Consider the following 18,489-nt stretch of genomic DNA (forward strand, 5'->3'; position numbering starts at 1 on the left):
TGGCCATGTCAAGATCAAGATAGAGCCAATTACTTCCTCATGAAGCAAAATGCAAGTATCACCAAGTCAATGGTGGACCGACTAAAAACCGTAGGATCCATCCAAAAGTTGAGAGAGAGATGCCAGGGACACCGGTACCTATGGTACTCGGTACGCAAACATATCTGATACATAAAAAAATGATATCAAGCAGAGATCATTGGCTTAATTAAAGAAAATGGGAGAAATTGTTAAAAGGTTCAAAGTATTAGAGCGTTTTATAGCGCATGTAACCAATTATGCATAGGAAGCATTTCATCTTATGTTATGAATCATGCATTCAGCTGAAACAAACAAACAGTAACCAATGGGTGACACACTGTTTTAGAAATCTACCTTGTGAAAAAATATTACGTAAACATTTTCTTGGTCTTCACATAAAATATACAAGTTTTGCAGTATTGTCTGGGCTCCCCCTGCAATATGATATTGTCAGATTGTTAATCGAACGTTGGTATTTTGAGAAAAATTCTCCAGAGTGTAGCAAAAACATTTTTTGACTGTGCAAGGCAAGAAACTTATGCATTGCGTATATGTCTTTGGTTTCTTGATTTAACAATCCATGATAATGTAAGCAACTCGTAAATAATGTAAACAAAATGAAGTTTAACGTTTCTTTTCTTTTTATATATATGCAATCTATAGAGTGCAATCGTATGAAATTAATTCATAAATTTTTGTAAACAAATTTCGAATATTTCCGAAAACATTGTTGGTACAAAAGAATACATAATACTATGCTACTGTTGTCATCCTAGCACCGAGCTGATATGTTGATTGGAGGACATTTTTGTAAAGGTCGGTGGCGCATTAGACTGGAAGGTAATAATAAGAAATAGAGGAGTACCAGGAATTTGGAAAAGTGCACATTGTTGTTGCGTTTAGCCATGGCGTTACATCTAGCAAATTATCTGAGAGAAAACTGTGCAGCAGGTGTCTTAAGATGTATAATGTTCATCCTGCCCAGTCATTGAAGTTAACACCCTGAGGTTAAGATCTGGGAAAGGGTCACCAATGAACTGTAACCGAAGATAGTGCCCGTATGACGTAGAATTCGGTTACCTGACAACAAATATATAGAATGTCTCTGTTATCAAGAAAATCGTTTATTGCTTAGAGCTTTTTTTTTTGTTTATCTGGAAATATTTATCACTGTAACTAAAGCAAGTAGGAAATTATATTGGGATGGGAGAAAAAAAGTGTTATTAAAATGACGTTGAAAACTCAAATAACGCTTTGATAATTTAAGCATGTTGATACACTATAAACTGCATTGTTGGAAGAACCATACAGAAAAATACCTAAGCCAAAAAATAAATTAATTAAATAGAAACCACAACATTCCTAAAAAAAACACGAATCGAAGGTATCAATTTCGTAAATATTGCTCTTTAAAACAAAGAGTCAATTGGTAATCATAGACATCAAATTTACATAGCAAATCCGTACTCATACTCATTGCAAAACCGTTCAGCTTGGCCTTTCTTAAACATAATTTGTATACCTCTATAGTAACCGTTCTTCCAGCCAAACGCGTAGCTTGTATCAGCTGTGGTCACTGGAACCAGCAGCTGTCGGAAGTACTTTCCCGTCGATGTGATCAGATTGTGTGGCGCATGGAGGTATGCAAACGACTTTGCGTTTAACAATGGAAATCCTTATTTGTCTTTGCCATCGTTCAGGTGAAAATTCATCCACTTCGCGTAGTCAATTCCATTAGTCAAGACACTATTAGACCCTGCCCATATCGCCCACTTGCTGTTAAAACAAAGCTGACTTAAAATAAAAGTTGGTTACGAGGTACTAATAGCAAGTGAAAATTCTGTCAATGGTTTTCTATCAATAAAAAAAACCAGCAATTGAATTATAATCATTAAAGAAGATATTTAAATGTAAATTTATATGAGAAAACTATTTTAAAGCAAATGAAAGATAATTATTGAAGAAGGAATCAAAGAACCCAGAGATTCAAGTCATAACAGCATATCTAAAACGAACAACTTAAGGTTGAAAAAACCAGCAACACATTGAACATCATAATAGTTCATTTCCACACTCATTTACATTTACAGTTTTTTTCTCTGAAATGGTTTTACAAAGTACATTCAATACATGTATCTGTATTGTATATATACCGAGTCAGTGCATGCGATACTGGGACGAGTCGGGATCCTGGACCATTTCTGTATCCAGAAGCTACCTTGGAAAAGTCTGGAGTAGTTGATGCAAACGTGGAACTGTCCATTCCCTGCGGCTGGAATAGTTATTCTTTTATCAAGTCTTCCAAACTTTTTCCGCCAAGATTCTCCGATATATAGGTAACTAAGGCGTAGTTCAGGTTACTATAGACAAAACTTGTCCGGAATGGATGTACCGACTCAATGTAAGGCATCCGCCTGTAAAAGACCAGAAATTATACTTATACTCTCTCTCTCTCTGTGATATATTAGACGCGCTTGATTTATCTACACTGTTGTACACCTGGTGTAGATGACTTACACCATATAATCAAGCGAAATTTGGTGTAGTGTATAATGTATAGTGTTCAATATGGACGCCAAAGTATTGAAAGCTGCCGAGGAGTTCCGTTTTTGAGACAATTCTTTTAATAGCTTTTGAAAATAAATCAATTTTGTAATCCATTGCTACCCTTGCCAGTTTTCAGATTCATGCAAAGTACAGTATGTGGTTTTTTGTTTTTTTTTAAATAGGCTATTAAAAATTGTTTATAAGTTTATTTTAGGAGAGACACAATGCTCAGCAAAACAGTAAAGTAATTGTCAAGCAAAAAAAAAATTATGAAAGTGAATTTACTTTCTTTACAACTGAAAAGTATAATCTGGCAAAATTACTAGCGAGCTAGTGCATTCATATGCTTTGAAAAATAAATGCGTATAAATCTTTTCTTACTTCTTATTACACTATACATGTTCAATATATCTGTTGACTTTTGCTGACAAAATGTTTTATTGATACATATAAAAAATACAAAGCTTTTGAATTTATTTTTCATATGCTTTGAACACTTTCATATTTACACACGCAATATGTGCTACAATTAGGCTATCAACTCTAGCATATTTAATTTCATGTGCTGACAAAAGAAATTCTTCAGATTTCTCAGTTTACCGTTTTGTCGCCATATTGAAAACAAGAGTGTACATTGCAACAAATGCCCTGCACAAAGAGTAGACGGTGTTCACCTAAAGTGTACACTTTTGCACTTGATTAGAGAAAAGTGTACACAGGTTGTAAGGCGTAGACAAATCAAGCGCGCCCATTGTTACATCAGATGCAGTTCTAACTACTTTTTATTTGTCTCCATTATTATTTTTTTATTTACTAAAAGAATTATGGTCGTTTTGAAGTGTTTCTTGCGAAATGTTTATAAACATTATGATACAAACTTGAAATATAATAAGGGCAAATACTAATACTATTCATCTTCAAATAAGTATCATTTGTAATAAAGTTAAGTTTTTGAAATTGATTAAGATGAGTGAGTTTAAACAATCGTTGATTTTTTTAAAGACATTTTGAATGATAATGATCAAAATAAAATAATGTATAAAACCCCCTTCGTATCCAATATTTTCATTGGATATTGTCATTTTCAGTTTGTCACCAGTTACAAAATATACTCCTTCAAAACAATGTTGATTGGTTCGGAAGAAAATAACACATATCACAATGTTACTTTTAATTTGTCAATGTCTGAATTGAACGACCTCATGTGGACAAAATGGCGGCATTATACGATCTATAAGTCAATGTAGGCATCAAACGATTGATGATCAAGAGTCAATGCAGGCATTGGACGACTGATGATCAAGAGTCAATGCAGGCATTGGACGACTGATGACCAAGAGTCAATGCAAGCATTGGACGACTGATGATCAAGAGTCAATGCAGGCATTGGACGACTGTTGATTACATGTAAGTGTCAATGCAGGCATTAAACGACCGATGGTCTACTAAGCCAATGCAGGCATTGGACGACTGATGATCAAGTGTCAATGCAGGCATTGGACGACTGATGATCAAAAGTAAATGCAGGCATTGGACTACTGATGGTCTACTAAGCCAATGCAGGCATTGGCCGACTGATTATCAAAAGTCAATGCAGGCATTGGCCGACTGATGATCAAAAGTCAATGCAGGCATTGGACTACTGATGGTCTACTACGCCAATGCAGGCATTTGACGACTGATGGTATAGAGTCAATGCAGGCATTGGCCGACTGATGATCAAGAGTCAATGCAGGCATTTGACGACTGATGATCAAGAGTCAATGCAGGCATTGGACGACTGATGATCAAGAGTCAATGCAGGTATTGGCCGACTGATGATCAAGAGTCAATGCAGGCATTGGACGACTGATGATCTACTAAGCCAATGCAGGCATAGGACGGCTGATGGTACAGAGTTAATACAGGCATTGGACAACTGATAGTCATCTAAGCCAATTCAGGCATTGGACGACTGATGGTCTAGAGTCAATGCAGGCATTGGACGACTGATGATCTACTAAGCCAATGCAGGCATTGGACGGCTGATGGTACAGAGTTAATACAGGCATTGGACAACTGATAGTCATCTAAGCCAATTCAGGCATTGGACGACTGATGATCAAGAGTCAATGCAGGCATTGGACGACTGATGATCTACTAAGCCAATGCAGGCATTGGACGGCTGATGGTACAGAGTTAATACAGGCATTGGACAACTGATAGTCATCTAAGCCAATTCAGGCATTGGACGACTGATGATCAAGAGTCAATGCAGGCATTGGACGACTGATGATCTACTAAGCCAATGCAGGCATTGGACGGCTGATGGTACAGAGTTAATACAGGCATTGGACAACTGATAGTCATCTAAGCCAATTCAGGCATTGGACGACTGATGGTCTAGAGTCAACGCAGGCATTGGACGACTGATGGTCTAGAGTCAATTCAGGCATTGGACAACTGATGGTTTTAAGCCATCTTGACAATTTTTTCTGGATCTAATGCAGGTTTGCTCCACCTAATGAATGACATTTTGTTTGTTTGGTGATGTTTTTAATGAGATAATCTAAGCATGAGAAGTATTTGGAGTCATTGCTTGATTTGAACATTCTATGCATAAATAAGATACCTCTACATATAACGTCCTTGTACATTTGTCTTTTTGTTCAACACGATACTGTAACACAACTTCAACTTTTGAGACAGAGCTTGATTTTGATTTAAAAGAAAACAAACCAATTGTTTTAATTCATCGTTTTTGATGGGTAATATTTTTTTAATAAAGTGCTATATTACAAGAGCGGACCATTTCATTCCTGATGTCTACTCCAATTACAGTTAGACATTTCTTTACTCCAGCTTGTAGTGGTTCACCTGAAAGACATATTAAGCGTAATACATAAACACAAGGTCTACATGTGTATGCTGCCTTAAATGCACAGTTCCAAAATTTAATTAAGTTTTACATGTATGCAAATGGATTTGATAAATGTGTATATTAATTAATTCAAATGACAGAGATCATAGGATGGTTTCAGAATTTTGTGAGTGACATAGGAGAACATATGCCACACCAAGAAAAAGTTACGCTACCTGCTGGAATGAAGAAAACAGATGTGTGGAATCTAATGACTTCTGACCTTGACAGTCAGTCTTTGACAAAGTCATCATTTATGAAGATATGGAAGAATTCTTTTTCTAATGTAACCATTTTCAAGGTATACGTTTGTGTAATGTATTTGAGAATAATGAGAAAGTAGAACAATATTTATGCTCGTATAATCACCAAAAAATTGGACAAGTGAATAGAGTTAAATGACTATACATTTTTTAAAAACAGGGAAACCCATTTTCAAAGTGCCACATCTGCACAACTTTACATTTTGAGTATGAAGAATGTGGAAGATATGACAAAGAAGCAAAGAAGCTCATAATAGACAAGAAGAGAGAACACTGGGAATATGTTAGGTCAATATTACATTTATTTCTTTAAGTTTTTAACTTCATCAATTTCCGATAGTTTCTGTTTTATCTGGTTTGCTTCAAGACTGGTTATTTCATGCACTAGCACTTTCGCACTCAGTTTAAATAGATTTACCATGGAGAAATTGATTATTGCGATATTCGTTACAAAGAAGTACAGGTTGTGTCTTTGGCTTTCCCTTCCCACCCTGACCCAGATATGTTTTTTTTAAAGATAATTAATAAAACTAATATTGAACTGCTGTTAAATTGTTACTTTTATCTTGTCATTTATTTGTATGAATAAATATTAAATGTGATTTGTAACGAACACACCAATCCTAAAAATTGGTTTTATTTTTCAATAAATTAGTCAAGAAAATATTTAGTTTCAGAGAAGTGAAACAAGGGAGAAATTAAATGTTTTATCCTGTTCTTTTTTCAATTCTAACAAAACTATATGTAGAAAATCTACTACATGAGAAGAGAGGCGTCATGTTTGTATCCGAAGCGCTTCCTGACGATAATCATTGACGGAATGGACCAGAAGAAAACTAACATTCCCATTCTATACACCAAAGCAAGAAATTCGAAACAGATTTCGAATCTGCAGCAAGTAAGGACACACTTGCTGGGCGTACTGGTCCACAGAGATTCAGGTAACATATAGAGCAATCCATATAAAACATTTGCAATTCAGAACACATTGCTAGTAACTGAAGTACATGTACATACGTGTGTCCCTCAAGTTCAATATTTCTGGACTACTTGTTTTTCAGAAACTTCAGGAATGAGAAAAGTTGGATTTGGCCATTTTGATTTGATGCAATATCCACATGATGCCAACTGTTTTTGTAAAAGTAATAGAAAAGACAAGTTAACTAGAGCTTAGACACAAGTGTTATATACAAATGTATATGGAAATCCTTTTTTGGCAGAAATCAAAGATGCACTAGGAACAGAGCTTCACCTGCAAACAGACAGTGCTTCGGACAACAAAAACAAGACGGTCTTGTGCTTCTTAGGATTGCTAGTGCATTTGGGCATATTTGAGGAGGTATTTCTTGTTTACATAATGCACAATTTAATATTGAATTATTTCCTGTTCATTAATAAGTACCTGTTAGTGACATATACAGTGACAAATATTTTATTTCTTCTGTGTTACCTGCACACGCTCCCAGTTGGCCATACACATGAGGACATAGACTCTAAGTTTTCAAATTTTTCAAGCTCTTTAAAAGGCGACATTATGACCCTAGATGGAAAAATCTAATTTCACATCAAGTTGAAAAACCTATCATTACAATTGCTTCACGACATCACTGCTGGTTTTTCTTTACAATACTGGAAATGATATTTTTATTTTCAGACCTGCTTCAAGCTTTTCAAAAGCTATCATATGTTGAGCGAGGAAAGATGGTAAAATTGGTTTGGGATTTTAAGGGATGGATGGAAAATAGCCTGATCAACAGCCACAGTCTTATGGATCAATTTGTATTTCGGATCCACACAGTTGACAAAGGTTACTTAAATCAATATACTCAAGAAATAAACAGCAAGTTAAAAAGTTCACCAGGATATGAAGTTGGTTGGTCACATGGTCAAATCCTTTGAAGCCCGAAGAAGATTTGATCATGTACCAACCAAGTTCATATCCTGGTGAACTTTTTAGCTTCGCTGTTTATTACTTATATTTACATTTGAAAAAGACAAATCATTCACAATTGTTAAGATTTCTGAGATTTTTTGTTTACAATATTGCTATTCTATAGGTTTATATAATGGAACATACTTGCATAAGTAAATATTTAAATGCGAAAATATGCTTATTTTATTGTACTCTTAATCAATAATAAGATAAGATATTCTTTTTTTCCTCCAAATTATTGAAGAGTATTACATAATCAAATTATAAATTCAAGTGAAAATAGAACAGAAACAAAACATATTTATATATGTACATATTTTGATAGACATTTATGAATTACGACAATCTATTGCAAAGAAACCTCCTGTTTTTATACAACATAAATGCGATGATTAACAAAATCTGTTTTCATTTTGTATACGATATATTTTTAAAACTTGTACCATTGACACATCCCATAAGGGATAAAAACTGTAATTCTGGATCTTGATTTTCAAACAATATTTATTCGTTGACATCAAGAAATTCTAAAACGTTTTCAAGCATAATTTCTCTGTCTTCTAAAAGATTATAACAGCTTAAAAGAAGGTGCATATTATAGCTATCTGTTTCCTTATAACATAAAGGACAAGTTTTACATAAGTTTTCATTGATGAAACTTGAACTAACAAGATATCTGTGAGCCAATGCTCACTAGTGATACCCCCGCTCTGATGTGAATATGTAAAATAAGCAAAATCGACATTTAACAGAAAGCTGGCATCCGTTTGGTACAGAAATATATCCCACAATATGGCATGCCAAAACAAATACAGCTTACTCCACTTATATTGAAATCGCTTATTTTGAATTTCCGCTTATTTTGAAATAGAAATAAATCCCCAGGTTTTGCCTCTCATATTCTTTGCATTGATTTAACGGATATAATGAAATCGGCTATTTTGAAATATTGCTTATATTGAAGCCACTGATCGGTCCCAAAAGGTGACAATTAGTTGTTTTTATAATGGATATATTGAAGTACTCCCTGGCGGCTGTCGTCACGGTTGGTGACAGTAATTATGCCAGACTGACCGGTTGATATACAAAGGTGTGAATAAAGTTCTCATCATGTGTGTTTTTATACTTCTATTAAAAAGTAAAATGTTTTTACTGTTGAAATTTTTGTTTTTACGAATACGGATGTACATGTATTGATGCTAGACGTAATATGGAAACCCCACGGAAAAGAAATACCTTATCTCTAGACGCTAAATACAAACTAGTTATGGCTATGAAAGGACAAAGCCTAAATTCGAAATAGCTAAGGATTTTGAGCTTATTGCGTGTACACTTACGATGGTATACAAGAAGCGTTCAGCAGTACTGTTTTGAAGCGTTTGAGTCTGGTGATTTTTCTCTAAAACGTAAAAGAATGCGATCGGAGATTATGATGATGAGGTTTAAGATAGTAACAAAATGAAACTTACAAAACTTTCGGATATAATTTTAATCAAACTTTCAAGGACTAATGTTCCATGTAATCTGTTCATTGTAATAGATAAATGATGACCAAAGAATTTGTTCGGGTTTGGTTTTCTATGCTTACATCGGGATTGAACTTTCAAGAATGGCGGCTTCACGTCAGTCAATTTCGCTTATATTGAAATACGGATATATTGAAATAATTTGCATGGTCCCCTGAATTTCAATATATCCGGAGTAGGCTGTAGTGTGTTAAAATTTCAAGCATCTGCGATAAATAGCTGCTGAGAAATCTTTGACAAAAATTTGTTTGAAAATTTTGGCTATAAATAAACAAAGTACTCATTAAACAGGAAGTTGACTTCCGATTGGTACAAAAATACATCCCACGATAAAGCATGCCTATACAAATACTGTGTAAAAATTTCAAGCATCTGCGATAAACAGTTGCTGAGAATTCTTTTTGCTAAAAATACACAAAGTCGTCATTTAACAGGAAGTTGACGTCTGATTGGTACAAAAATATATCCCACGATATGGCATGCCTATACAAATATTGTGTAAAAATTTCAAGCATCTGCGATAAAAAGTTGCTGAGAAATCTTTGAGGAAAATTTGTTTGAAAATTTTGGTTAAAAAATAAGCAAAGTTGTCATTTAACAGGAAGTTGACGTCCGATTGGTACAAAAATATATCCCACGATATGGCATGCCTTAACATACACTGTGTAAAAATTTCAAGCATCTGCGATAAATAGTTGAGATAAATGCGACAGAAATTTTTGTTACGGACGGACAGACAGACACACAAGGGTAAAACAGTATACCCCCTCTCCGTCGGAGCGGGGGTATAAAAATGCATTTTGAAGGCATTATGATGACCAGTGCTCCAAAGAAATGCCAAACAAAAGTTTCAGATGTTATCCTTTATTTATTGTCATTGGCTTTCTTTATATCAGTTATTGTTTTTAAAATCTATAAAAAATCAAAGGCCTGAAGGGCCTAAGAGTCGACTCGCTCTGATTATGTTGTCAATATTTTGATGGAATTTTTTTATCACATTGTTAGTAATACATAAAAAACAAATTCTGTCTTTTGTAAATAAATTAAAGATAGGTAAACAAAGATTACAGGGCTCATTGTGGCAGACATCACCTTTATGAGACCACCTTTATCATATTAAATTATTAGATAACAATACATGTATTTAGATATCCTCCTCTATCGATTATTTATTTAAAAAATGATCTTTCACGATTCATGGTTTTTTTTTTATCTTTGATATGTTGTAGCCAGGGATAATAAGATACTTATATACTTAATTCATGATTTATTTCAAATTCTGCTAGTTAAAAGCAGAAAAGGGTCAATAAATTTCTGATTCCTGAATCATCAACTCGTGTCAGTACTTTCAGTACTTTGATTTAACACATTCTGTTGATATTTCAATGATAGACTTGCAATCCCTGCCAGACTGGCAATGCTTGTCTGATATGCGTGAGCAATACACATATTGTAGGATAGAGACAAAGGACCATTATATTTCAATGACAAAGAAATAAGAACTATTTGCATTATATTGCACATTATCAATTCACGAGCTCAATTAACAAGATATCTGTGAGCCAATGCTCACTAGTGATCCCCCGCTCTGATGTGAATATGCAAAATAAGCAAAGTTGACATTTAACAGAAAGTTGGCATCCGATTGGTACAGAAATATATCCCACGATATGGCATGCCTTAACAAACACTGTGTAAAAATTTCAAGCATCTTCGATAAATAGCTGCTAAGAAATCTTTGACAAAAATGTGTTTGAAAATTTTGTCTAAAAATAAACAAAGTCATTATTTAACAGGAAGTTGACGTCCGATTGATACAAAAATATATCCCACAATATGGCATGCCAAAACAAATAGTGTGTTAAAATTTCAAGCATCTGCGATAAATAGTTGCTGAGAAATCTTTGACGGAAATTTGTTTGAAAATTTTGGCTAAAAATAAACAAAGTACTCATTAAACAGGAAGTTTACGTCCAATTGGTACAAAAATACATCCCACGATATTGCATGCCTATACAAATATTGTGTAAAAATTTCAAGCATCTGCGATAAATAGTTGCTGAGAAATCTTTGACGAAATTTTGGTTAAAAAATAAGCAAGGTCGTCATTTAACAAGAAGTTGACGTCCGTTGGGTACAAAAATATATCCCACCATATGGCATGCTTTAACAAACACTGTGTAATAATTTCAAGCATCTGCGATAAATAGTTGCTGAGATAAATGCGACAGAAATTTTTGTTACGGACGGACAGACAGACAGACAGAAAGACAGACGGACGGACGGACAGACAGACAGACACACAAGGGTAAAACAGTATACCCCCTCTCCTTCGGAGCAGGGGTATAAAAAGTTGATCAACAGTCGTTTTGAGGGTTCCTCTTTAGCAATTTGCCAGAGCTTATTAGGACACAAATTCTTAGGTATTGATTTAAACATTCTATGCATAAAATAAGATACTTCTACATATAACGTCCTTGTACATTTGTCTTTTTGTTCAACAGGATACTGTAAAACAACTTCAACTTATGAGACAGAGCTTGATTTTGATTTAAAAGAAAACAAACCAATTGTTTTAATTCATCGTTTTTGATGGGTAATATTTTTTTAATAAAGTGCTATATTACCAGACCGGACCATTTCATCCCTGGTGTCTACTCCAATAACAGTTAATAGACCTTTCTTTACTCCAGCTTGTAGTGCTTCACCTGAAAGACATATTAACATAAACACAAGGTCTACATGTGCATGCTGCCTTAAATGCACAGTTCCAACAAGGTTATCACATATATATCTAAATAGTCTTCTGCACTTAGTTGTCAAGATATTCAGATTTTTATTTCTGAAATGCTAATTTGATCAGAGTTAAGGATATTGTTGCTCAGGTAAGCTACATGTATGTGGCCGGTGCAAAACAACGACGGCATCCTAACATCCAGACATGTCTTAAACTTATTAGAACCCGACACTCTTAATGAAGCATTTGGTCAATTGCTTATATGTCATATTTAGTTAAGAGTGTTTCGGCGGTATTAATAGCACATGTCATTTTTGAATTGTAATAAGGCCCGCCTCGTCAGGAGTTCACCTTATGCATAAACCAATTAATCTCTTTGAACTTTATTTGGTTTTAATTTGGATCTAATGAATCTCACAGTCCAATATTTGAGATGCTGGAGAGAGACGGAGAAAATTTGGAAAATTTTTGAATGATTCTGGAGAAGTGTCTTTGTACATACTCTAGCAGTTGCATGTCGGTGAGTGTCAGTGACGACCATATTTCACAGGAGTAGAGGGCAGAGGGTAGCACAACACGTTTCCATATTTTGGCAGACACAACTGGATGAATGTCGGAGTTATTAACACCAATAGAGTATAATGAGTGGATTTTGATCTTGCATTTTTCCACACTCGTTCGGTTAGCTTGTCAGTTTTCATATTTGCTTGTAAAAGGCAGCCAGCATAAACAGTGTTATCAGACTGAGGAATTTCACTACCAAATAATCTAATACTATAGGAAACAGAACATTTTTGTGTCTTGGCAAAAACAATAAAGACACTTTTACTTGGATTGTAATGAAGTCTCCAAGTATATGCATATATTTCTACTTCTTTGAGTAAACATTGTAAAGACCTTGGCGAGTTGGTCATTAAAACAGTATCATCCGCTAATAAAATACCTGGTATGTGCATATCACCCAAAACAAGAACATTACCATTTTGGCAAATTTCAGATAACAAACCATTAATGTAAACAAGAAACATAAAAGCACTTAGGACCCTTCCTTGTCCTACACCTTGTAAAACTTTAAACAAGTTGGTGTTTGCACCACAAAATGACACAAAACATTTGCTGCCATTATACCAGTATTTTATAATTTGCCATAACCTTGAGTCAATATTAAGATTATAAAGTTTATATAGGAGACCATTATGCCAATTTCTGTCAAACGCTTTTTCATTATCTAGAAATGCACAAAATACTGATGAACCTTTATCTACATAATAACTTATTGCTTCTTTTAAGACGTAACAAGCTTGTATGGCACCATATTCACTTCTGAACCCAAATTGCAAATTATGTGGGAATGATACATTTTACTAGCGAAGTCATTTTCAATTCTTGATAGAATTATTTTTTCAAACAGTTTTCTCACTACAGATGTCAATGTAATACCTCTGTAATTAGTAAGATCACATTTATCCTTATATTTACCTTTATAGATAGATATAATTTTTCCAACTTTAAACATTTCGGGTACATACTTTTCACTCTTTATAGCATTAAAAAGTAGACATAGTTTTTCAAATAAAATATGACCACTGTATATCAGGTGCTTGGTGGTAAGAAAGTCTGGTCCAGGGGCTTTGCCTTTTGAGAGTTTTTCAATATGATGCTTTATTTCCTCAACTGTTATAGCGTCTTGTTCCGTGAATGGTTTTTCCTGATAGTTTAGATTGTTATCGATGTTTTCTACGATTTCATTAATGTAGTTTTTAAAGTTATCATCGAATTTACCTGGACAATGTCGTTCGCACGCAAGATCTGAATAATATTCCTCCCAAAGGTTACACATGTTATGTTTTCTTTATATCTTAACTTGGAAGGTAGGGATGTGCTTGTTCGTTTTTTATTTTTCCACGCTGTTCTATAAAAAGTTCCTATATCTATTTTGGCGGCTTTATCGATTTCATCAAATATTGTTTGTGTCCAATCTTTTTTTGCTAATCTGTGAAGTTTTCTAAATTTACATTTTGTTTTCTTGTAATTTACATATGATTCATTTTGTTTGTCTCTAGGCGAACCTTCTGATTTCCATGCTCTTCTAGAACGCCGCATTTCATAATGGGCGTTGTGTAACTCTGATTTTTTCCAATATGGTTCGATGTGTGAATTAAATTTTCCATATGGAATATGTTCGTCACCAGATGACAGAAGAGAAGCGGTTAGGTAGATAAGAAACATATCGATGGTGTCCCGAGATGACAGTACCATATCTATTGAGTTTAAAAGATTATCACATGTAATTCTATATGCTGCTAGGTTGTTTGTGTCAGCTAACTTCCATTTCTGAATATTTCTTGAATAGTCAGGTGGCAGGTGAGTGAAGATATTTTGGAGGTCAATTTCACATAGTAATGGAAAGTGTTTAGAAACATCGTAAGCAAAGTCTTGAAATATTTCCTTATATTTCACCTCTGGAATAATCCACTCGGGTACAAAGATGTAGTTAAGAAGTGATCTAAATATTTTATCTTTTGTTTGGAACGTAAAATGGGTGTCAGATGAAAATAAGCTACTAAGATTTCTTTCATGTGTAGTTTCCATAAGGAGTTTTAACTTTGGACTGCTGCATTTGTTTTTAATATCTGTATTAAAGTCGCCGCATAGTATTACGGGGCAAATTTCACTTAGCTTATTTTTTTTCTTATTTATTGTTAAATATATCAAGTGAAAAGCTGTCAATGTGACAGCAAACCGGGTTTTCTTTTATGTTTGTTCAAAAGCTAGTATTTTTTTCATAAATTATCGGAAATCAAAATCCTAGCATTATGCACACCTCTGATATATGTACAATTGATCTGCAAAAGAACAACTTCCTATCTTGAGAACTGTAGGAGGAGTTATCCGTACAATGAGGGTACCCTATATGCAATATTTTGCCAAAAAATGACTAAGTTCAAAAGCTAGTATTTTTTCGATAAATTATCAGAAATCAAAATCCTAGCAATATGCACACCTCTGATATATGTACAATTGATCTGCAAAAGAACAACTTCCTATCTTGAGAACTGTAGGAGGAGTTGTCCGTACAATGAGGGTACCCTTTTGGCAGCCGCCCGCCCGCCATTTTCACCATTTTAATAACCGGATTTTTCCGTTGGAAAACCCGGTTAAAAACTGACTATAGTTAGAAATTTTGGTTTTGCAAAGTTGTATTATAATATATTTGAATAGATTTAATGGGGGAAAATTAATTTAAAATTGTATTTCACTACTAAACCGAATGGGCTTTTGCGCCATCTTATTCCCCCCATCTTCTTTTCAAGCTCTAAATTTCACATCAAATTGAAAAACCTATCATTACAATTGCTTCACGACATCACTGCTGGTTTTTCTTTACAATACTGGAAATGATATTTTTATTTTCAGACCTGCTTCAAGCTTTTCAAAAGCTATCATGTGTTGAGCTAGGAAAGATGGTAAAATTGGTTTGGGATTTTAAGGGATGGATGGAAAATAGCCTGATCAACAGCCACGGTCTTATGGATCAATTTGTATTTCGGATCCACACAGTTGACAAAGGTTATTTAAATCAATATACTCAAGAAATAAACAGCAAGTTAAAAAGTTCACCAGGATATGAAGTTGGTTGGTCACATGGTCAAATCCTTTGAAGCCCGAAGAAGATTTGATCATGTACCAACCAAGTTCATATCCTGGTGAACTTTTTAGCATTGCTGTTTATTACTTATATTTACATTTGAAAAAGACAAATCATTCACAATTGTTAAGATTTCTGAGATTTTATGTTTACAATATTGCTATTCTATAGGTTTATATAATGGAACATACTTGCATAAGTAAATATTTAAATGCGAAAATATGCTTATGTTATGTACTCTTTATCAATAATATATTTGTATAAATAGGAAGAAGGATACCAATTTTCCAGTATAGAAAGGGCGAGAGAGAACGATTGATGCCGGATGCAGCTGATGACACCACTTATGAGGTTCATCATGATAGGTGTGGAATACTGATATTCAAGGTGGCTACTCATTCTAAGTGTATGTGTTTGTGTGTGCGAGTCGGTGTGTGTGCGTGAGAGACAGAGACAGAGATGTATTGAATTAATCATTCTATAATATTGTTTAGGACATGGATTTTCTACAAAGAGCCCCAAATTGTGTTGCTCCAACGGACAAGAGCATGTATCTGGATCGGATTTTAAAAGAAACATGCCCAAAACAACTAAAATCTGGCCTGCTTACTTCCACAGAGCAGCAATGGTGGGGGAGTCTTTCATCGGTGGTCATGACGTATCTTAAGACTTCAAGAAATGTTATTATAATCAGAATTTCATTTTTTTCATTTATTACAGATAATTATGTACAAGTCTAACACCCAGTATTAGAATCTCAATATACTTATATTTAAGGTCGATTTCCCATTGATTCATTTGATTGAAAGTGTAAAAGAGATACCAGAAACTCTGATGTCCCATCCAGTGGAGACGAGACTTCAAGAGCTCGAGGACAAGACAATGAAAAGAGCCCTGGTAATGCAAATTCTTCTTTTTGTATATGTTACACTGTTCAAAATTATCTGTTAAACATCACAAGTGTATTCCACTTACCGTAATATTCTTTTTTCATTTAAAATCATACACAATATTTAGTTTTTACAATATTTTGAAGTGTTTTTTATTTTGATTTAGTTTGATTCTTGACAGGTGTACACTGGTAACTATTTACATCCGAAAAAGAGGAAAGCAGCAGAGAAGAGCAAAAAGCAGAGAAAATAATAAATAAAGCAATTCCAAAGCACAACATTCTTTGGTGTTTTTTAAACGCTTTCCGATAGCATTTAGATCAATTATGGAATGAAAAAAAAAATCCAAAACTCCGAATTAATGCTTGCTGATAGGTTTGGAAAAGAAAATATTTGCATTTCCCTGTAACATAAACAGGTCTTTAATGTAGCATTTGATGTGTTGATATATTTATAATTTGTTATCATTCTATATTAGTGCACAAACGCATAATAATTAGTTTTGTAAAGTGACTATTAGTTGATGCTTGAAAATAGTGACCTTAAACAGTTATTATTTTTTGCATTCGAGAAACAACAAAGTTGCAGTTATCAAATTTCATGCTTTCATCGAGCAACTAACGTACTGACAAAAAACCCCCCAGCTAATTCCTGCATTGAAAAACTTATAATCAAACGACACCCAATACCTGGTTTGAACCACATCCAATACCTACATTTAATCACTATAAATTCAGTCTTCCAATGCCTGCATTAAGCGTCTCTTCAGTCTTCCAATGCCTGCATTGAGCGACTCTTTAGTCTTCCAATGCCTGCATTGAGCGTCTCTACAGTTTTTCCAATGCCTGCATTGAGCGTCTCTACAGTTTTTCCAATGCCTGCATTGAGCGTCTCTTCAGTCTTCCAATGCCTGCATTGAGCGACTCTTCAGTCTTCCAATACCTGCATTGAGCGACTCTTCAGTTTTTCCAATGCCTGCATTGAGTGTCTCTTACGTTTTTGAAATGCCTGCATTTAGCATCTCTTCAGTTTTTCCAATACCTGCATTGAGCGACTCTTCAGTCTTCCCATGCCTGCATTGAGCAATTTTTCAGTCTTCCAATGCCTGCATTGAGCGACTCTTCAGTTTTTCCAATGCCTGCATTGAGCGACTCCTCAATCCTCCAATGCCTGCATTGAGCGTCTCTTCAGTTATTCCAATGCCTGCATTGGGCGTTTCTTCCTTTTTTCCAATGCCTGCATTGAGCGACTCCTCAGTCGTGTAATGCCTGCATTGAGCAACTCTTTATTCATCATTGCAATCCTCCAATGCAAGCAATTAGTACCACTAATTCTTCACCCAATGCAGGTATTCCTTCTGTCTAATGAAATCACACTGGATGCATATACATGTAATGCCAATGCCCATTAGCATTATAAAATGTATTGTAGTAACTCTTAGAAAATATTCCAAATAAGGAACATGAAGTCTAAAACGTAAATATTTTAATTCCCGTTATCACAAAACTGAATGACAAAGCAAGGAATGGTTTTATCAGAATGTCGCAAGAAAAACTCACATATTTTGCTGATATTTCGAATGGATACTTAGCGTGTTTCTGTGAATTGCCTTACTTAACGCAGAAAAATCAGGGGAAAAAATGGTTGAGACAAATAAAAAAAATAGTGTAGACTGCATTTTATGTAGAATATGATAACCTCGACGCCAACTTGTTTCCTAATCGGCAACGGTATATTGCGTTGCCACAATCGCTCGCCGGCGACGCGTGTTCCAGCAATCGGCGACGAAGGCAGCACCGGTAAATCCGGCGATGCCAGTTTAATGGAAAGCACCCTAAATCTGGGAAGAAAGTTTAAACTGCCAGTTGATCTTGTGTATGGCCATCATCCAGGGGAAGACCAGTTATATGAAAATTACCACGACTTTGTTGAGAAAATGAAAATCAATGTAGGAGTCATCCACGAAAATGCCAGGAAATGATTGAAGTACATATGTAAATGAAAATCAGAAAAGAAAATATGAC

General features: G+C 34.7%; 2 protein-coding genes and 1 pseudogene across 2 annotated transcripts; 2 read left to right on the forward strand and 1 right to left on the reverse strand.

Annotated features, from left to right (window-relative positions):
• Positions 1-849: 849 nt before the first annotated feature.
• On the reverse strand, positions 850-3,182 carry LOC128176931 (D-aminopeptidase-like; annotated as a pseudogene).
• Positions 3,183-6,490: 3,308 nt separating this feature from the next.
• LOC128178129 (uncharacterized) lies at positions 6,491-7,472 on the forward strand. Its single transcript, XM_052845152.1, has 4 exons — positions 6,491-6,671; positions 6,792-6,860; positions 6,912-7,069; positions 7,385-7,472. Exons 1-4 carry the CDS (start codon positions 6,491-6,493, stop codon positions 7,436-7,438), a joined length of 462 nt encoding a protein of 153 aa, XP_052701112.1. The 3' UTR covers positions 7,439-7,472.
• A 6,625-nt stretch (positions 7,473-14,097) lies between these two features.
• On the forward strand, positions 14,098-16,738 carry LOC128176932 (uncharacterized). Its single transcript, XM_052843448.1, has 7 exons — positions 14,098-14,140; positions 14,234-14,290; positions 15,344-15,496; positions 15,844-15,962; positions 16,070-16,255; positions 16,353-16,472; positions 16,647-16,738. The coding sequence occupies exons 1-7, from the start codon at positions 14,098-14,100 to the stop codon at positions 16,716-16,718; spliced, it is 750 nt and encodes a 249-aa protein (XP_052699408.1). The 3' UTR covers positions 16,719-16,738.
• Positions 16,739-18,489: the final 1,751 nt, after the last annotated feature.

This window comes from Crassostrea angulata, chromosome 3 (genome assembly GCF_025612915.1).
Source record: "Crassostrea angulata isolate pt1a10 chromosome 3, ASM2561291v2, whole genome shotgun sequence".
Taxonomy (NCBI): domain Eukaryota; kingdom Metazoa; phylum Mollusca; class Bivalvia; order Ostreida; family Ostreidae; genus Magallana; species Magallana angulata.